The 22,994-nt window shown below is 31.8% G+C and overlaps 1 protein-coding gene across 2 annotated transcripts in view; it reads left to right on the forward strand.

The window, feature by feature from the left end:
- LOC119068077 (netrin-B) overlaps positions 1 to 21,934 on the forward strand; it is a 33,922-nt gene extending 11,988 nt beyond the window's left edge. Inside the window, exons 2-7 of one of the 2 annotated variants that reach the window (XM_037171483.1) lie at positions 11,537 to 11,725; positions 18,045 to 18,194; positions 18,884 to 18,982; positions 20,836 to 20,901; positions 21,017 to 21,230; positions 21,581 to 21,934. In XM_037171483.1, the coding sequence (XP_037027378.1) occupies positions 11,537 to 11,725; positions 18,045 to 18,194; positions 18,884 to 18,982; positions 20,836 to 20,901; positions 21,017 to 21,230; positions 21,581 to 21,722 (860 nt within the window). In that variant the 3' untranslated portion in view covers positions 21,723 to 21,934. Of the gene's footprint in view, positions 1 to 11,536; positions 11,726 to 18,044; positions 18,195 to 18,883; positions 18,987 to 20,835; positions 20,902 to 21,016; positions 21,231 to 21,580 lie in introns of both variants that reach the window. The other variant, XM_037171484.1, reaches the window with a different exon arrangement.
- The last annotated feature ends 1,060 nt before the right edge of the window (positions 21,935 to 22,994 follow it).

The raw sequence follows: 22,994 nt of genomic DNA on the forward strand, positions 1-22,994 counted from the left end.
TATATTATATACAACGATATTATGCAGGCCGCACAAAATATTCAATAGAGAATAAACACATTTCATCACATAAAAAGATGTTTAACTATAAGAATAATTTGAGTGAAACTCTCGTGTATTTTGATGATATTAAGATAACAATTTCAAATTTAAACTATTTCTTTACTCAGAAGATTCTTTATCAATTCGGCCATAATTTATTTTTATCCGGTTGTGGTGCATATATATATGTACAGTGCATGTCCATCCAAACGTATCCCATACGTATAAATGGATGTATATGCATCTCTCGGATATCTACAATAAAGAGATACAAACAGATATGTAAAATTAATATAAAATTGAATGCGCTATAAGCACAGTTTTTGTACGAAATAACAAGTCTTTTTTATGGTTGTCTATCCTACTTAATATATGCAAGTTATTTATAAAATATAAACCTCGTTTGAGACAATTTAATATGTCACAAAGACAAAATGGATCTTACCAATGAATGTTAAAAAACATTGTACATTGTTACATACAATTACAAACAATCTGATGACATATTTTGTTTTATTAATTTTTTTTTTATTTTAAGGCTAGGTCGGAAAAGACAATTTATATTTTTAGGAGATTTTAGCATTTAGACACAATGTATATTTGCTAGACAATCAGTTTGGTAATCTATCAATACAATTTTCCATATACAGAGCAATTTGTAAAAAGAAACTTTGTTGTTGTTGTTGTTGTTGTTGTTGCTGTGTGTATGTGCAAACTTGTTTATATTCGTATACGGAAAAGCGAAATCAGATTTTAAAAAATACTTCAAAGCAAAACGATTATTTTGGATTTAGTTTCTTCGAAAATCGTTTCGGTTTTTCGTATTGTAAAAGCTAATCTTCGTAAATTTGTGTTAGGAATGACGAGAAAAAACACCAGAAAATTTCTTTAATGTTTAGTTATCAAACTCAACTCTGGCAGTATCTGATAAACGTTTTATGATAATCCTTTATGTCATGTCATTACTTTAACCTTTATCAAAATCCCTTTTTTGGTCCTTTCATACTTATCAGTAAACCTTCAGATATTTGAAATATACATTTTTGTGTCGAATCTCCCCAAAAATATATATCGAAAAGGATTTATTGAACTAGTCACTTAGATTTTACATAAATTTGCACCTTTCCTGAGCCGAAAATGTTTGTAGCAAATCAGCACAGACATAAATTTGTCGAGCTATTATATATATAGAGTCGATGTTATAGACAAAATATAATGTATGTACATACATATACCGCACCGTCAGTTATAATAGAAAATTAAATTGTAATTTTGTTCATAGCGAATCGGTTTTTTTTTGGGTGTCGATTATCGATGCTTAAATCAAAAATACAAAAATTATATAAACGAGCACGAACGCATAATATTGAATTGATCAGAGAGTAGAAGAAGAAGAAGAAGAAAAAAACGTCGTCACATGTGCCATTGCACATTATCAAAATATAATACTTTCCAGAAATTCAGATCACATATTTCCATTTCGATGTGAGAGAAGAAGCATAAGAAGGAGGAAGAAAAAAAAAATATCAAAATTCTATCAATCAATCGAATAATTTTAACTTAGTCTTGCTTGAACGAATATAATTTTTATTTTTCATATTATTCATTGCTATATATATTCCCTAATATATATATTATGTATATATGCACTACCTCGTATAGATTCAACGTCAACACACCTCTAATACCTTCAGCAATGGTTCTCTATCATAACATCTTGTGCAAGAAGCAAGAGTATAACATAAATGAAAAAAAAATCCGTCGTCGTCATATATAGATATGTAGGAAAGTGTATTTCACAAGTAAAATCACATATTATATACACCCTGATATACAAGACATATTGTATTCATTACAGGAAGATTTTTGCAGGTTCGTAATCGCAGTCACTATGACTTTTAACTTTTTGCTAGATTGTTGTTTAGTTGGTAGATACTTAATTGTATAATGAACGAGTATGACAGCGACTTGGAATAAGCATAATTGGCATAGACAACAGGAATTTAGTGGAAAAAAAAGTTCGAAATTTGCGTTGAGTCATATGTGTGTCTCTATGTGTGTGTTTATGCTGTAATATGTTCCGATTCAACATCACCAATTCAGTAATCGTTAATTGCTTTGTCATCCGGATCTTCTGTGTTCATTTAAAACTTTAGACACATGTGAGTACACAAATGAAATTGCATAAGCTTAGATCGATTGCAGACAATTCTAACATTTCAAATGAAGAAAGAAATGACATAAAAAGGGGTCGCAGAGCAAAAAACAAATTGGTGCACAAAAAAAAAAGTTTACTGGAAAGAGTGCGCGTCGCATTATCTAAGCAATGTGATTAATTTTGGAAGCACACGCAACTTAATGGTGTGACAAGTGCAGATTCTCTTCTTCCGATGATAAATATTAGCGTTGAGCGTATTAAATTGAAAAGAGGAATTTTCTGACGTTTCTAAATTAAAAACTGAATCAATTCAGAGGACAGTCATTAAACAGCTGGTTGGATAATGTATTTACTATTCAAAAAAGGAGGAGAAAGACGCTCTAAACGCAATTGTTCTGAATATAAAAATTACATGATGTTAACGTTACATGAAGTAACCACATCATTCATTCAAATTATTTTTGTAATAAGTACATGTCCCTGCTCAAATTCCCGTCACAATCCTTCTCTTTGTAAACGTCTGGTAACGTCCATCTTAAAATACAATCATTACAACAGAACTTAACGATTAGTGATTCACAGAAATGCTTCAACATTCTCTTCACTTATAGTTCACGGTTCAAATCATGTGGAACATATCATTCTAAACGTGGAATGGCATAATCTAATGTAAATTTGTCTGATTTGAGTCCACTCGTAAAAATATTTGTTGTCACAACAATATTTTGATTATCAAAAAAAAACTTCTTCGTGTCTTAAGACGAGCACACATAACGTTAATGGATTTAGATATTTGATTTGTGTCGTAACTCAGACTCAGATTAAAAAAAAAGTTTCGTTTATGATAGAACCACCAAATGATATGATTTTTTAAGACTTAATAACACTCATTTAACCAGTGATGAAAGATATTTTTAGCGCTTGATTGACTATTGATTTTTAATATCTTACGGAAATGTCTGGTGTTTATTTTGTCGCATTGGACAAGATATTTTCGGAACATCATTTTCAGTTTGTTATGGATAAAATCTTAATTTTGGAATCGAGTATGCAAACCAAAGACTGAAATTCTTGATAGACAAAAATGAGTTTCAAAAATTGTGCTCAATTTTAGGCAGAAAACAATCAGTTCGACAGTTATCCTGCACAACATACTAGTCGATCTCAATAACGCGAAACTGAGTTTGTGTTTTCGGCCCTAAGTCATAGACGCACAGAACTTTAAAATGTTAAGAGATCATTCATAGTTAACATATTAGAATCACTTACACTCGAAAGTAGTGCGCCTAGCGCTGATACGTGCGGGATTATTCTCTCGATATAATCCCATCTTGATAAATTTTTTTAGAAAAATCATTATTCTATTGCAGAGAGTTGTTACGTAGTGTGCATATTAGGACTTAGTTTTGGTTCCAGTGCTTCATTAGAACAGCATATAATAAGCCAATTTAATGATTGAAACCCCTAAGCAAATCCAGTTAATATTATTGACTTTAAATGCTGCTTATATGAACAGATTGACTAAATTGTTGTCATGATTTCAATCCAACTGTCCAAACAAAACGGGAACTTTGCATTAATTACGCGCAAAAATGCATTGTAACATTAGCATCCATGTTCTTTCACACTACAATATTGTCGCCCTGCAACAGTGTTTGCCGGAAAATTCTTTAGATTCAAATTACACGCTACATTGCAATAGAAAAACGATAATGCAATTTTAATTAAAAGTAAAAGTCTGCTAAATCCGTCTTTTCCTCTCGTTAAGTAGAAAGTATTTATGCGCTTCGTGGCCCCTTTCTTTTTTGTGGATGTGTGTTCTCTCTCTGCGTTCATCTCCCTATTAAAATTAACCTCATATATATATATATATATATATATACGCACATTTACGACATTCCTTATTTGATTAACCTTCCAATTAATTTCACTACAAAGAAAACCAGCAATAAACAATACCCATATAGAATATTGGTTATCCCTAAATAAATGTATTCCAAAAACTTAAAGTTAAATGTACCAGAAATATCCGGGCCAATTTCACATTGTATAGAATTTATTTACACAACAAATGTATATTGTATAGCAAAAACTGCCGGTAATATCTCATACACATGGTAGTTGGAGAGAAATAGGGAGCGTTTGATTTCAGCTTGCTAGTTAATCTGTTTTCCTTTAAACACACGCCTGAGGAGATTAATTATTTTTGCAGGGGATTTAATAAAGAAAAAGTTTTTCCTATATTTCGGTGTGCATCTCCTCTCTCCTATTCCGCATAAATGTATATATATGTGGTACATTATAATCTACTATACACATATATAGACAAATTTATGTATACGTATTTAGCTATATAGATATATTATACGTATAATATCCGTATATTTACCTAAAAAACATTTTTCGTCGTTTGGAACTCCATCATTTAATAATATTCCTACATGTTGGATGGAAAAGATTCACAACATTTTTCGGTTAAAAAGAAATATAAACCCATCGGTTCTCCAGTTCATAACAAACCTATTCAATTAATTGAATACCAACGAAAATATTTTGGTTAGATTTTTGCAAAATCGATATTTTTATGTGTACATATATGCACGACATGTATACATATATTTTACACATAAAAACAATTTTTTTTATTATTATGTATGTATATACAGGAGTATAGTAATCTCAAAATTTTTACAGCATCGTAACAACATTCATTCATCGTTGTATTGTTTGTTGTCTGTTGTGTTTCAGATTCTCTTCGAAATTTGTCCAAATTGTGTTTTGCATGCTTAGCTAATATTGATTTAAAATGGGAAAATGAAGTTAAATTATGAGACCAGAAAGTATATGAAATGAGGGGTGGCAAAAGACTGGTTGGTGGTATAATAAGGAATAATGATGAGATACGAGAGATATATTAATGTTATACTTTTGAAATATGTTTCACAATTTGTTTTTATTAAATAATTGAGTTGTTTGGGAGACTGCGATACCGACAGTAAATGTAAACAGAATTACGTTTATTAGTCAAATAATTTAATAAGTTAAATATAAGAAAATTAAAAGGACAAAATGTAGCGTTGAATGTGGTTTAATGATGTGTTGATTCGGTGTATATGAGCGTGTTCGTTTACGTATGTACCATTTATACGTCGTCTTATGTTCGTGTTCCGACTTTATAGGAATTTACACGAGTTAAACTCAACCTTTCGGCATGCAAATTAATTCAAATGAATTAACTGATTGGGCAATATGTTTTTTGACTACGTTCCTGAGCACATCAGCCAGTCTCTGGAAATATGATCGTTTGATATTTGCTGCGGATCGTTAGCTTAGTCAATAAAGTAGCGATACCTGTATCCCTTACTGATCACTCTAATCTCAGGTTTCACATCTTCGAGTATTATGAACTGGGAAATTGGTAAATCTCCCTGATAGAAGTAGCTCTCAATTGAAGAAGCCTACAATTCTAATCTATCTGATCACAGAGGAAATCGGCTACTTACTCTGAACATTTAGCTCACGCTTTGTACAAATTAAATGTATTTGGTGTGGCGACAGTGCGGCTTTGCTATCGTATTAAATAAAGAACTTAGAACAGTAGTAGAGTGTTACTTGTGTCAAATACAGTTTTTAGTGTGAATCGTCATTTACGCACTTTACATAATGAATTTATAATTAGCTGCTTTCTGGTGAAGTCATTTCCACGTTTCTTGCAATATTTCACTCCATCCGCTTACTTTATTTGCAAAAAGTTAAAATGGTGAGCTTCTGAGCTTACATTCACAATTTTTAATGCAAACATTGCCTCAGAAACAGATACAGTACAGATAACGTCAACCAAATCTGTCTTTTTTACCAGCTGACTCACTCATAAAATCCCACTGCAGACATAAATGTGTGCTTATACGGATTTCACCCAACAATGTTACTATGAAACTTGTGCAGATAAGCAGTGCGCTTAAGTAAGTGGACTAGTTGTTAAAACTTAACCACATGTGTCCCTATCTGTAGATCCGTCGAAAAATTTGATTAAAAAAAATTCACTTGCCCCAACGCTGGGCTGTGAACAAAGAAATTAGGCAAGCCCACTCATCTCTAAAAGATGCTTTTTTAATTGAAAATCAAAACTGAGTTCAGACTTTGATGTAAGAATTTTTGAGAAAAGAAATGTTTATCGGAAATTGATCGATGCGGCTTTGTTGTCGGACTTAAGTTTTTCCTTTGTTTAGAATTTCGTAGAGTTAAGATAATTTTTACGGAGAAAATTATTTTTATGTTAAATGGGTCTTCACTATCACAGTATTTTATATTCGTATATTGCGTCTGGTTCCAACGAACGCGACGAACAGCAATATTTCTGAGAAATAAAAATTGAATGGAAATCCAAAATTACAGAAAAATAATTCATTAGATCTATTGTAGAATGACACTGGCTCTATAAATAATGAGTTGGAAATTTTTTGTATTATAATGAAGCCAAAACATTTCAATAAAAATTATCGTTGGAAATTGATAAAGAAAATAAAAGGAAGATACTTGAAAAAGCATGCGTTAAGAATGTGTGTACAGTATTTTTAATTATTATTTATTGCAGCAGCTTGCACTAAAGGTCAATGTCGAACCACCCATCAAGACGTTAATACTCGTATTGAATTCAATTCCTGTTTCAGACAATTTTTTTTTCTTCATTTTATGAAAGAAATTTTATTTACTCAAAAAAAAAACATATTTTTTTCGGTAAAAATAATCACATTCCTCAACCATCTGATATTCGGATACTTTGTTAAATTTTGCTACTTTATAATCGAAAGATAAATTTTCATCATTCTGATTATGCTATACGTCTTAACAGTAACATATACACATACAACATGGACATTACTCTTTACTGATCGATCAATTTCACAGCAGACTCATAATTCACTTTATGTTTTCGTAGTTCTATATTTCGCTTTTCAATTTTCTAAATTACTCGCTAGGGATATTTATGCTTTTCAGCAACATGGTATAACGAAGACAAATTAAGTCGATTGAAATAAATTTGTGAAATGAAAATTAAAATATCAAAAATGATTTTCAGGCGAAAATCTCTTACATGCAACAGAATTTTAGCATAAAATTATTACACTTTTCGAATGATTATATATCGTGTCGTGTGGCTTAAACAAAATATTAAAAGAATAAAAAAAACGTCCCTCCATGGTATGTGTATGCAAATAATATATGAGAATCTATTTGCAGACGCATACATGTATGTTTGTTCAAGTCGCGAGAAGAGAATTTAAAGTCTCGGTGTAGAATGGATGCCATTATTGCGAAGTAAGTGCATGGATAATAGCTTTTTAAAATATCAACTGTAAATATGAAAATTTCTGTTGCTTTTTTGTGATCTTTTATGAAGCGGTTTCTGGGCTAATTGAATCATAGTCATAATTTGAAGATTGTCCAAAGAAAACAGTCGAAATTACATTGAATTCCATGGGTTGTTCACCTTATTATACATTTTTATGAATTAAAATTTCCAAGGATTTTTTTTACCCATTTGGAAGATATATTACTATTGCCGGTATACATGCACACACACCTAACGAAACTGTTTTTTTAGCAAGAAATTAAAATTGAAATATTTCCGAGTTAAAGAAGAAGAAAAAATAAAATTAAGGAAAATGTTAATGTTGATTGAGTTCTTTTTTGAAGAAACAAAAAAATAAATAAAAAGAAATAATAAAGAAAGCACAGGCTGAAGAGAACTCCGAAAGCGTTATTTGGATTTTTTTTTTGAATTGCTGTAAAGAAATGAATTATTTCTCTTAAATTTCATTGGATTTTTACCTATAAACAATTTTTGTTATTCGATAAACAAACCAAATTCCGAAAAAAAATTAAATTAAATTTAAATATGTTTCAGTTAACCTATAAATAATATAATTGTATAAACTTACATTGATGCCTGATTGAAATATTTATACACAAAGTGTGTAAATACTTTCATGCTTTAAAAAAAAATTGAAATTGCGTGTTGACCACCCATTGCTCATATATATTTGTATACCCACCACACCAAAGACACGCCAACAACAAAGGGCGCAATAAATTAGTTCAGAATTTGTAACAGAAACAATAATTAACAACTAATTAATTAAATCGAATAAAAAACTTGACTCAATATATTATATAAAAAGCACAGCCATTGGTATGTCTATTCTTGTGTGTGCGCGATTATCTTTCGTTGCTAACTCCATTCCTCTTTTACTCCTTTTTTCTCTCTCTTTATTAATCCGATTTTTATTACCTCACCATCATAAGCAAACAAATATTTACAGAAAATAAAAATATAAAAACTTTGTGCAAATATCGTGTATGGGTATTCGAAAGTTGATTGGGTGAGACATTCAGTTTTCCACTCGCTGTTAATGAAATTAACACCCTGGGTAAGAAATTACTCATGTTTTATTTTTGTGTGCATCCATATCCATACGGCTATATGGCATGTTAATAGTAATTGCAAATAATTTTTGCAATTTTTATCGAAATCACGTTTATTAAGGAATTGAGAAATCAAGCGTATCTTACATATGGTATGGATATGTATATATGGTGGAACGATTTTTGCACATCGAATGGGAATATGGTGTCAATACTCTCCCTCTTTTAGTCGTCTTTTTTTTATTTCTTCATTCATTTCGAAAGATTATGTAGCGTCAGTCGGCAATAGCCCTGAGGTAGGAATTTATTGGTTAATTATTTATTCAATTTAATGGTCGTCAGAGCTAGTAAATCCAAGTAACACGTACTTCACACGGTTTTAATACAAAACATTTGTTAAGTGACAATGTCGAGTGCCGTTACGACCAGATACCAGATACTGATAGTAGCATGTGGAGTTAGGATTAAAATCTGATGGATCTTTGCTTTTAGTATCAGTTTACGGTTGAGTGTGAAACTTCACAGTTCACCTGACATTCGGTTGAATTAGAATGCAGCAATATCGACTCTTTTACATGTCTTTGTGGGTGATTTTTCAATTCACGACTGTACTGGTGTCGCAAGTTTTATACCATTTTCTTCCCCCTAATTAACTCTTTCCTCAGATTGTCGTGAATTACTACCTAACCTCAAATAATTGCCACTATCCGAACTGTAATCCCGTCACGTTTTTTAAAGCTTCACATATCAGCAATTAATTTCTAACCAGCTGCTTTTCAATTAAGAAGAACCTTATAATTACAACTACAATGTAGGTATTATACGAAGATCATCTCCAAATTTACCGTGTAATACCCAGGTGCTGTATGTGCAACATATATAGTGTATAACATTGCGAATACAATAATCCTCTTATATCCTCCGAACGAAGGGCCAAAATTGCAAATCCGTGCTATTTTTTTTCGCACGAATACTGGTTTTTTAAACTGCTCTGTCTGTATAATTTACTGTATTCAATAGTCACAAGTTCGTGTCTCATTCCGACTAACGTCATACACGTTTCAAATGTTATACCAAAAAAAAAAACATTTATTTATCTTTCAACTGAAACAAGTGAATATGCTGTATGCATTCGTTTCGGATAGTAGTCTCATTTCAAGCACCAGAGAAATTTAGTTATGCTTCAATGTCAACGTACTTAAATCTTTGAATATTTTTTTTATTTCGTTAGGTAGCATGGTCTTCAGACGTAAATACATTTTTACTGATTTATAAAGAAAGAAAAAAAAATTAAGAAAAACTGCAGCCGTCTGCTACTTATCACTGAGAACTTGCATTATGTTGCAATAAGACTGGTGTTGAAATACTCATTTATGCGTACAGGTAGCCCGAAAACGATTCGCAAACTCTTTGAACTTCCAGATACTTAAGAAGTCGAACCAGACAAAATTTTTCAGCAAAGAATTGGATTTCGTGGTTTTATTAACATGTCCATTGAATGGTAGAGGCCGGTAACAATCCATGGTAGATCAATAAGACAAGTGATTCCAATTTCAGTATAAATGTAAGCTATATATTAGGCAGATCCTGCTGTACACTGTGAAGGAGAAGTGAAGGAAATAGTTTTGCTATCTGGTCCAACACTGAATTGGCTGGGAAAATTAAACCTGTGATTGACTCTGTGATTTTTTTGCTCTCAGTTAAATTGGATTTTGAATTTTGATCTTTGTTGTATATTTGTAATTACTTTCTCGTATGACGTCACCTAAATTGTGCAATATAGAGATAAAGCAACACACTTCAAGCAAAAGCGGTACTATAAATAGAGTACTGAAACTTGACAGTGCTCCATACAAAATTTTACACTGTAAAAAGAGTGGGGATAAAATGTCATACAAAAAGTACCCTATTTGGCAGCTGCCATAAATAGCACTTATGCTTGAAGTGCGTTGGATAAAGCCATACGCTAAATAAATAAATAAATATAAAGTCAAGCGATTCCCGTAAGGGATTTTTGTATTAAATTTTTGGTCATTTCACAAATAAACTGAATGTAACGAGAGTTTTCGATCCATGCTGGCCCTGATTAGATTTTTGTAGATTCTATACCCAAAATGCTTACATGACCGCAGATTTCATATTTTCATACTTTAAATTTTCGATGTTAAATTTCATTTTGTTTATCTAAAACTCAAATAGATAGCAGTCAGCGCTACTGTAGGATGTTATAGACACGCTGCAATATTTCTCGACAACTATCTTCAATCAAGTCAATACGTCCCAGAATTGCTAACATATGCCAAATTGTTTGAATACCTTGACACGAGCCGGAGGCGAATTCTGGAATCGAATACACTCTCAACGGTCAACATGCAAAGTGGTACCACTTTGATCGACGACAACTAAAAAATTATAATATTGCAGTGTTTCTATAACATCCCACAGTCACGCTGATTTCTGCCTATTGACTCGTTTTTCAACCAAAAAAAAACTGAATGAAGTGAAGAGTGTGATGTGCAAGTCTAACACAAAACTAATAAATTATGAGCAAAATAAAACATTTGGAAAACGACAAAACCGCAACGACCAATTTAACCGGGAATTTGCATAAAATTTTTTCACAATTTTTTTTTCTCGTCTTTCGTTTAGCGTGTAGATGTAGACAGAATACTAATATGTGTACATCTAAATTAATAATAAATTTATCTTTTCGAATATTTTTTTTTATTGCCACTTTACATAAGTATACTAAACAGCTGAAATTATAAATAAGTCATAAATCTCAAGCGAATATAATTAAAGAGCAGAAAAAAGATCACTGATTTTAATATGCCCATTTAAAAGCACATAAACAAACACTTCAATAATTAATTAATTACAATTTGTTTTCCCTTTCTCTCTCCTCAACAGTTTGCAATTGCAACGGACATGCGAGACGATGTCGCTTCAATATGGAACTGTTCAAATTATCCGGACGAATATCGGGTGGTGTGTGCTTAAAATGTCGACATGCAACAACTGGCCGTCATTGCCATTACTGTAAAGAAGGATATTATCGTGATCCATCAAAGTCAATCGATCACAGAAAGGTTTGTAAACGTAAGTAATCATCACCAGCCATCACAACAATTTTTTCTTGTCTTGTCTTGGTGTATTTTACCAATTTTTTTCTTCATTTTTTTCGAAATAATATAATTGCATGGAACAGCGCAGTGAGTGTTATCTGCTTTGTGAATAAATTTTCACGAAATTCCTCACGTCTCACATGACAATTATATTTTCATCATAAATTTATTTGTTTGTTTGTTGATTTGTCATGGTTTTTTATTCGTTTCTGGTGCGAAAGTGAGATCCATTTGGAAAATTGCTCTACTTAATTAACTGTTCCTTTATGTTGGAACGTATCACTCACTCAAAGTTTATTTTCTGTTATTTTAGTTGTTGTTGTTGCTGTTGGGTTGAGTATAATATTCATTTTGCCAAAAATTTGCAAACTAATATATTTAAGACCGGATAAACGTGAACACCATATGATCGCATATGTGAAGTGAATATGTGGGGTGATTAATCTTAAACTTAAAACTTGACTTGTCAACAGATTGTAGTAAAATATTTATTAAAATATTAACGACTGCATGAGTCTATGTGGTTTTTCGTTATACCAATTTACAAAATGGTAACATGTGTCGACATATCAAACTTCAGATTTTATATATTCTTATGTAAAAATAAATGAATACGAAAAGGAACAGAAAAAAACCCGACGAAATTAATTTGGAGCTCAGAGACACAACAATTTTCATACCTTGTTGAATAACCAATTTGAGGTGTGTGGATGTGTATGTGTGTATTTTCAAGTGGCCGTAATTACTGAGGATGCACATGAGTGGAAGCGTTTTTCAACTAGATTTTTGCACAGTCTATGTAATATATAGAAGATTGACTGATGAACTGAGTATATTGTGCACGTTCAAAATTAGGGTTTGCATTTAAATTTATTTATCAACAGAAAGGTAATGTATAAATGGGTGAGGTGTGACGCAATTTCATAAGTCTGATTTCACTGATTTCTACCAATGAACGACCTATCTTTGGTGGGTGTAGCATGACTTCATGCTTCAAAACAAAAAAAAAGTAATTGCTTTTTACACCTAGCAGCCATGCTTAGCTGAAATTGTAAGCCTACAATTGAACGATTTTTACAGTCATGAACACCTAAAAGTGGGGCAGTGTTATCAATCTCTTATTTGTTTAGTCCACGGGGTGGACTGGACACTCTGTGAATAGCACATTTGAAAAATGAAGAATAGCGTGAATGGTGTCAGGCCCGTGGTTTAGTCCAAGTTGTTCCACAGGTCCATACACAGTCCACAAATCCATACACATGTGAACAAATACCCTGATGGATTAATAAAAATAAGAGATTGACCATTAGTTGTCCATGACTGTATTGTATTTTTGAAGCTCTCTTTTCACAAAAATCCTCAGAAAATTTAATTTTTCAAAAAAAAATGTTGGTTTTTGGACGAGCACTTAGACAGTTTATGCAAATTTAGGCAAACTGCTCTGAACTTTTGTGCACCTTTCTCAGAGCTAGTCACTACGACAAACAAATCTGTTTTCATTGACTGCTAAGACATTTGTTGTCATCATTTTTCAAAAAGTATTTTCCTAGAAAGATGTCATTAAAATTGCGTAGTGACTATTCGCAGGCGCCTGCCAATAGCATTTTTCCTTTCACAAAGACTGTTCGCGAAATGACGTGCCAATAGCATCACTTTGAGGTACATTCATAAAAAAGGAACTGTTGTCTTCACATGATTCTTGCTTCTCCGCTATTATCGTCTTACGTCTATGGTTTTATGTCTATAACGAGTCTGTCTAACTTATTATGTATATATTTCAGTCACAGCTTACTCCCTTCCGATAAATTCTCCTTTTTTAGCCAAGAACTTTTTATTTTTTAATGAAAAAAATGGAATAATAATTTGAAAATCTGTATCTGAATTCATGATTATTTATGTCTGTTGCTCGTTTAGACACATTACTCAAACGGCCTGTAATTGTGGATGAATTTAAACTGTGGAATCTGGAAAATCGTAGTTCAAACATTTTTATATTCATAAATTCCATACATTTCTCTTCAAAATTAAGTTACTTACTTTTGGCTGGGGGCGACTTTCCGTCAAGGGAATTATACAATTTCGGCCGCTATTTTGTAACTCTGGAGACTTGAAGACTTGAATTGTATAGACGAAAAAGAAAGTTTTTAATAAACAAAACTTGGAACTTTTAATACCTGATTTTAAGATAGCGAACGGACAATATAAATAAGCAAAGACAACTGGGGAGGAGTACGATTGAATCAGAAATTTTGTTAGTCAAAAGTCTTCGTACGTCCACAGAATATTCACTTGTTCAATTAATTTGAAAGGAAAAAAAACAGAATTGAAGGGGAGCCTGCACAAATCCGATACCCCGTCGCGCCCTTTTTCGTTGAATAAATTTTATATAAAAAAATGAAAAATGATGCCGTCACTTTAACTGAATTCATTTTCGTGTTACACATTTTTAAAAGCCTATTTTTGTCGGATAAAATTGGGGTTGATTGTGTCTAATCATTTTCACTCTTTAATTCTAACAGTAAGTGACGATAACGACACGCATTTTTTTTTTCTTTTTAAATCAAATCGCAAGGTGACAATTCACTTAGAATTTCAATAATTCGAAAGATTTCAAAATTTTCTATTGGTGGGATTGGATAAATTAAAATGAAAATATTAACACCGCAAGTCAATGATATTCCTTGATCTGGAAAAATTGAATTTTGTAATGTCTGCATTTTTCGATGGATTTTTTTTTCTTCATTTTAATAAAATTTGAATTTATGTTATTTGGCAGCAGTATACTACCAGCTTAAACGACTTTGCGCCATATAAAATATTTGGAACGAAGATGTAATTTTTCCGATTAGACGGTATATGGTACCGATTTGCTATGTGCAATATACCACACTGTGTATACAATAAATATTTTCTGGATCGGACTCCGAAATTTAAATTCCACGATTTTTTTCACTCTGCGGTTAATTTTCTTTTCCTCTAACTAAATTCGAAAAAATATTATTTATGTTCTCGTGTACTATACTCGCGCGTTGCAGAGTATTTTGCCGCGGTCGCTTTCGAATCATGAACGAGAAGCACATAAATGTCTTAATACTTTCGATGCTAGAAACATTCGTTGTATTAAACAAATAAATAGAATTAAGTGAGATTTGAGATGCACAATAAATAAGCAAATGATCGGGAAATTGTGTTTTGATGTTATTCTGTCTTCATCTCGATTTGGTCATCTGTTATAAAGATTATAAAATGGAACGGAAAAAAAGACGAGAGAAAAAAAAATCTGTTGAATTCTCAATGAAATATTTATGTTAGCGGCTTAATACAGTGTGGTCTTTTTTCGGGAGGGACTGAAACGTACCAAAGCTGTTTGTTTTTTGTGTGTATTTTATATCGCTTCAACGAATATAATGCCCGAACGTATAAAAATGGTCCGTGTGTGCATTATAAATTCGCAGGATATAATATCCGTTCCTTCTTACACCAATAAACTCAAAGTGGAAAAAAGACACGACTGATATTGATCGGTATAAGAACACACCCGAGTCATCACTTGTTATTTTTATTTCTACTTAAATATAGCACCGTTTATGCTTTTGCCTTGTGTGTTATTCATCCGAAATGATATTTTTATATTTTTATTATTTGAAGTCTTTTATGTTCCATACTTGGAAAAATAATTTAATTTGAAGCTTTCATTCTTCATTATAAAGATTGAGATGTAACATTCGTTCTCTTTCAACAACAATGTGCGATAGTGTGGATTTTTTTTATCTGGCAAAATCGGAATTGAACACGTTTTCCTTTGTAATCGTTTTTAATTCGACTAAATACTATGTTCAAGTAACGTTATATATGTATGAAAATACACAACAACAAGCAATCGCTGTGTATTATGTCCGTGGAACACCGATTTTGGTTTCTTTTTTTTTTACGAAATGAGTGCGATATGTTTAAACTTATTTATGTTAAGTCCGCTCCATTTAGTTGATCGTCGTATATAATATAAATTCAATATGAATAAGAACACGTTATGGCTTCGAAAGTAATTCATTTCAATGACAGTCTGTATGGAACAATTTTTAGATGGATATTACATACAATAATTTCGAACAACTCACACCAGATTTCATCCTCCTCAGTAGATTTCAATGCACACACAACATTTTCTGAACATAATTTGCTTTCGCAATAAACGTTACCAATTATTATCATGCCAAACGTGACGGTCGAACGGACTCTTCTGGATAATAACTTAAATAATCGGAAGAGAGGCTGCATTTTACAACCGTTCCAGGTAGAAAAATTAAACAAATAATTGGGAGAAAAATAGTCAGCAATAGAGGGCGGACAAATTCGTATCGCCTGCCATTTTTACTCAGGATATTTTAATGACAACAAATAGTTCCGTTGAATACTCAATATGTTAACAATATTCCTAAGAAAATGGTTTATGACTATATACCCACACTTCACATCCCCTTTTTGTTGTTCTCCATTTATCCACAAAAATTATATTTGGACAAATTACTGCGTTACGTTTCCTTATCAACGATATTCACACTCTCATGTTTTTATTTTCAAAAAAAAAAAAATTCAAATAGCTCATGGATTCAAAAGGTATATGTGTAGCAGCTTCAATAAAAATGTTTCGCTTTTCAAAAAAGGGTATACACGCCACACAATGTATCTGCCTCATCAAACATTCATTGAATTAGAAATGGGAAACCGAATAAAGAAAAATGACAAAATATTTTTTGTCATTTTGGGTTTATATGACATATACATAATCCTTTAAATAAAACATTTTCTGGCCGGCGGTCAGTTAGCCGTTCAGTAACATACACAAAATTTATGAGGATCGATTAAAAAAGTATAAAATAAATGCAAATTCGTTGGACGTTTTTTTTTTTATTAACCAATATATTCATTTTCAACCATACCGAATGTGTTTAATACATACATACATACATACACTCCTAAATTATCTGGATTATACTGGAGAACGAGCGGCATAATTCCATTAGAAAATTTCATCTATTTAATCCGTTTCTTGTGAATCAGAATGAAAATCGAGTAGGTGCAATGTAACGTAGCCCCGCATAAAGGAATGCATCATCGTTGTTATGGTATTATTATTCAAGACTTACCCAATTACTGCTATAAAATCAAAACAATTTCTACTTCACTGATTGCTTATTTCATCCCATTTTACTAAACCACGTTCCGTCTAGAGCTTTCTACTGTGCTCTCGAATTCTTTTTCTTTTCTTTTTTTTAAATTTATTCATTCAAATCAATGTGTATGCAAGAGAGATATATATATAGAGTAGAGACTCATTCAACTTACGTTTTTAGAATAATTATGTATCTTACGTCTGCCATAATGAATCGCCAGCAGTCCTGATTAGGTCACGTAGACCTATTACCAATATATATCGACAGAGAAACCCAACAAAACCAATTGAGAAATTAATGAAAATAATTACATATGAAATGAAAACATATTTTATGCTCTAGAAAACTTTCCTTAAAATTTTATAAAAGTAAAATTTGAATAATTGAAGCGTTCTGTATAAATATTTCCATCGTTACAGGCTTTTTTTTAAACTTATACTTGTGTGGTTGCAAAATTGGTAAATTAAATTCCATTCTTTTATCTCCCGTCGTCGTCTCATTCTTTTCTTATTTTATTATTCTCAAATAGTTCTCCTCTTATAACCATTTTCCTCAATCGAAGCAGAAAATTTAAATAATAAATTTTTTATGTTTTACCCCTTGTTGTACGTCTCCTACTTCTTTTTCCTATCTTCACTCCACACACAGTAGAGGCACGAAAAAAAAAACGGAAAAAAAATTAGGTGATATGAATTCTCACGCTAACATATCATTCAGATTCAATCCTCTACCTACGGTACGTCATTCCATAATATTAGATTTGTGAACGTGACCAGACTGAACGATTGAATATTTTTCCTTTATCTAGAAATTTTTGGTGTTAATAAAACTTGTCGACGAGAAAAGATAGACTTTCAGTTATGTGGTTTTACAACTTGAAAATTTATGTTCATTGAATAACTTACGATGAATGAATGCACAAAAAATTATGTTTTGTTGAGTTTTACAGTGTGAATGAGTCAATTAGGCATTTTTGAAAATTGAATTATCACCAGAAAGTATATTTAAGGGACAATACAGAAATGATTCTGCTGAATACGAATGCAATTTTATATTGCGAAAAGTTATGAAAGAGTCAGCAAAGAAAAAAGAAAAGTTTAACATTTTGTCATCTTACAGCGTGTGACTGTCATCCCATTGGTTCATCTGGCAAAACATGTAATCACACGTCTGGACAGTGTCCATGCAAGGATGGCGTCACTGGCTTAACATGTAATAGATGTGCACGAGGATACCAACAAAGTCGATCCCATATTGCACCTTGTATAAGTAAGTAATTCATGGGTTTAGTTTCACACATTTTACTGTTAGGACGGAATATATCACGTATAACAGAGTATTTATATGCCAACATAAAAAGAACGAATATGCCGTAGCAGAGCAGCAAAATCCTATCCAATTTATGTTGAAAGGGAATGGTTGTTGGGGTTAGGAAAATTAATAGAAAAGATTTTTTATGGCGAGTTAAAAATGTCGACTTAATGCAAGCAATCAATTCAGTACACTTTTTGCCAGTTTGTATACCATAAAAGGTTGTGGATGTAGTCGTAGTTCCTCCATAATCTGTCGATAATATTTAAAGACTTTTAAATTACTTTTATCTGTTTGTCGTTTTATTTTTTCGTCGTCTTCCGTATCAGGTTAACCATAACAAAGTTTCCTGCAAATGACTAAGGAAAAGTCGGAACAAAGTCGAATTAATTTTGTTAAAGAAAACAAAAAGGCAAATCTCTCATTTTAACTACAAGCAATTAGGTACAGAGTAGGTAGTCTAACAGGTTGGTTGGGGTTGTTCCAAGCGTTTTTTTTTGTCTGTGACAAATTTAATCTGTTGATAACCAATGCCAATCTTTCAATAGTATCGATTACCATTTTGAGCAAAAAGTTTTCCCATTCCAATTCGTTACGTATAATTAAAAGCAAAATTGAATTTATGTCCGATTGTTTCTTTACAACAGAAATACCGCGTTTGATTAGTGCGATTCAACAGCAGAACACAGCTCCGGAACCAGAAGACTACGATCCAGATACCAGTTATCGTTCGGATCGGGGGAGGGGTAAGTAAGTGTTACTTTTTGTTTGTTATATTTATTTTTATGATTTACATTTTAAAGTCACTGTGTGTCAATAATATAGATGGTTGTGGCAATTATTTTGTTTTATAATTTTCAGTCTATTTATCGTTGTAATGCTTCAATGTACATTTTTAGTAAAAAATGGGGATGGATAAAGATACACATAATACATGAATTACATTTAATGTATCCATTTTACCGGAGGCTTATTTCATACTTATTCAGTAAATTCACCCACGCAACACATTGTTTGAAAAACAAAAATAAAATTCTGATTTTATGCAATTCATTCAAATCGAACGGAAATTGTGTTGAAAATATCTCAGAAAATATCGGAACAGATACGAGTTGAAAGTCAAATTCGTTGAGTTCAATTTAATGTTGTATTTGGAATCTCCAAAGTTTGTTATCCTTTGCGGGACAGAGGTCAAGGCACACTACATCGTCTGAGCGAAATTTTAATTTAAGCACAAGTTAGGAATAAGATTTTATGCAACTCAGCATAATAACGTGTGAAATTCGCAAGCTTTGGATGCCTCTGTTGCATAAATTGTTGTATGAATCTCGGTCCATAGTACGTTATTAGGCTTACAATGTGAGCATTCCCATTTTTACAAACGTCATTTTTACGCACTAGTGTGTAAATATATAATGGAAATCCATTTACTCAATACTTCGAACGTAGTACTTCATAAAATAGCTTTCAGTATTGTTAGTTCAACTTCTACTCTGAGGCGAAAGAATTTCTATTTTTGAGTATTTAAAATCGAATTAGATTCTTTCAGTGATTCGTTCACAGAAGTGTATCATTCCCAAACTCAACAAATTAAATTCCGTACGTACCATCTCTTGAAAATCTGGAAAACTAGTTGAGGACTAGTTGAGCAAATGAAACGTAATTGTTGTTGTATCTTTGCCATCTGTTGTCGACAACGACCACAAAAGTAATCGATGAGTAATGACCAGAATTCTCTTCTGTACTACAATGTATGTTCAACCAATGAAATTAAAGATTTTCCTGATGTAACAGATTTAATGATTCCACATCACAATAAGCTTTCCGTATTTAAACAAAACGTTAACGAGATAAAAGACAGAAAAAATACAAATCCCATCAAAAGGGGTACCTCTGATGCAGATATAGAGAAGTCGGATAATATGCACAGTTTTGCAAACAGCTGGTATCCGTTATATAAATTGTATTCATTATTGGATACTCCTCACATGTCTGCTATGTAAATGAGACGTTTGTATGCGATGCAAAATACAACACAGTTCTCGTGCATTTATTTCGTTGGCTGAAAATCCTTGCTTTCGGCATATCCTTATCGGTAACTATGTCTTCGGAAAAAGACCTCACAAAATTCTTAAAGAAATTTTAGCGAATGAAACTTGAATTACATTTTTTTATGGAAAGTTAATGTAAATATAAGTGTTAGATGACAGAGATGCTGTAAGATTTTATTTAGAAAAAATATAGGAGAAATTGTAAAAGATGGAATTACTTTCTAAGAGAAATGTTCCAAAAATTATAGATCTATTATCACTGATAATAAAATGCAACGTTTCGTATCATAATGTCTCATCATTAACATAACATAAATATTCTTTAAAGAACTCCACTTTACACACGACTCATATTCCAAATATGAGCGCACAAAACTAAATATAATCATCGTCCGTATTCGTTATAACCTAACGGCGACCATAGCCAAAAGTCAATGTCGATTTCCCATTATATTCGTAAATTTTGAGATAAATATTAAAAGTGGATTCACAAATCCGGTGTACGATAAGGTTAAATTCTAAAATTTACCCCCTATTCCATGTTACAGAGTGCGGAAAGTGCAAGGCAGAAACAAAGCGACTAAATCTGAACAAATTTTGCAAGAGAGATTACGGTAATTTAAACATATTAAACGAAGAGAATTTAATTTCCCTCTTCATATTCAAATAGCAAAATTCACATCTTTCGTAATCGTAAAATGATTTTTTTAAACAATAAATTCGATTCAGCAATCATGGCAAAAATAATCGATCGCAATACGCCAAGCGAAACAAGCAATCCCACGAAAGATCAACAACTAACAAAATTCATCATAAGCGTCCAGGCAGTATTCAAGAAACCGTCCGGCGGGATTCTAGGCACGGCATTGCGTCGGACCCCTATTACACTAGTAATACCAACGAAAGATTTGGAATGTCGATGTCCAAAGTTAAAAACAAATAAGTGAGTAACGCCTTTTTGTTTCATTAATTTTTCTCTTCTTCCAATTTTGATATTAAAAACATTTTTTTTCGTGTGTTTATAATATACTCATGTGTTCGGTCGTCTCGAACATTGACGTCTATTATATAAATTGAAACGAGAAGGAAAAAAAGAAAAGAAAATTGCTTTCGATACCATCATTTATCATGTTATGTTTGGAAAAGCAATTTTTAATGGATAGGACATTCAACCCAAATAAACAATTCATCATTGGAAAGCATTATATTCTTTTCATAAATAAAATGCTCCCGCACCCGCATTCACTCCATTTCTCTTCTCCTAACATCTCATTTCTATTCTTTACCATTCAGATCATACTTAATATTGGGGAAAAATGCAGAAAGTCCACCGGCTGCGCTTGGCATTGGACCCCGTTCAATAGTTATTGAATGGAAAGACGATTGGTACAGTCGAATGAAACGATTCCAGCGAAACATTCATTCTTGTGTTTAAGGTAAAATATTTAATGTTTTCTTCTGAAATGAATTCGAAAAATTAAAATATTTAAATTAAAAGTAAAAAAAAACTATTTTCAAAAAAAAAAGAAATTATTGATTTTTAAATGAGCTTTGATAATGTCACATATTATATTGAACTTATTATGTGTATGCTGTTGGCTCAAACGATTTAAATAAAAAAGAAAGATGAGGAAAGTAAAAAAAAAAACTCAAGAAAAACCAAGATAAAAAATGAAATATTACAATTGACGTTGTGAATAACACACACACAAAATTTTTATCATTAAAAATAAAATAATCCAGCAAGTTGTTACATGACACAAATGGTTGTTACATTCGGTTATAGTTTTTAACAGATTTATGGACAATTTTTTTTTTCTCTCTCTTCATTTCAATGAAAACATACGATTCGACAACGTCAGACATCGATTTCTTTATTAGGCGCAGCTGGTATCGTATCACATGAGTTAGTTAACCAAAATTCTGGATTCATTGTCTAATTCCGGTCAAATTTTTTTCCAGAATCCAAAATTCGATAAGACTCGAATCTGTTTAGCAAATTCTATGATTTATATAATAGCATGTATCGTTGGAGCAATCAGGTAATGTGATTAAAGGAGTGGATGAAAATAAATTCTAATGCTTCGTTTTAAGATTATCAATATCTTGAAAGGCGCTGATAAAACACTGCTAGACCCTTATCATTCTACATTTTAAGTTACAAAGTACAAAGAAGCTGCAAAAAAAGCTGCAAAAGTCTAGCAAGAAAGCTGCAGCTAATTTCCAACCTTGGTACAACCGATTCCTAAATATCAAATTCCCTAAGACATATCTTACTTCATTCAGTATGAACAGCGTTCCATGTGATAATATACCTTCACGGAATCAGCGTCTTCACCTTCATCTTAAAACGGTTAAAAAACTAATAATATATTCATCATTTGATATATGGTGGAAAGAGCGAATCCCCTTTGACTTTTAAGTTTCTATTTTGCTTTTTACCTTTACAGAAAAATGGTCTTCAATAAAACTTAAGTATATGAACAATAAATACAGTAGTTAATAGTTAACTGCCATTTTTATGGTCTAACAGGTCGAATAAAGAAATCAATGTGGTGTTCAGTCGTATGAAGATTATTTTTTTTTACGTTTGTCACAACAACTATACCATAAAATTAAATGTTCCGAAAAACATCCATAATAATAAATTATTAATAAATACGAAAAATGGTACTTAAGTGGTCATAATAATATTTTCAAGCTATTG

The sequence above is a fragment of the Bradysia coprophila genome, assembly GCF_014529535.1.
Source record: "Bradysia coprophila strain Holo2 chromosome X unlocalized genomic scaffold, BU_Bcop_v1 contig_173, whole genome shotgun sequence".
NCBI classification, from domain to species: Eukaryota; Metazoa; Arthropoda; class Insecta; order Diptera; family Sciaridae; genus Bradysia; species Bradysia coprophila.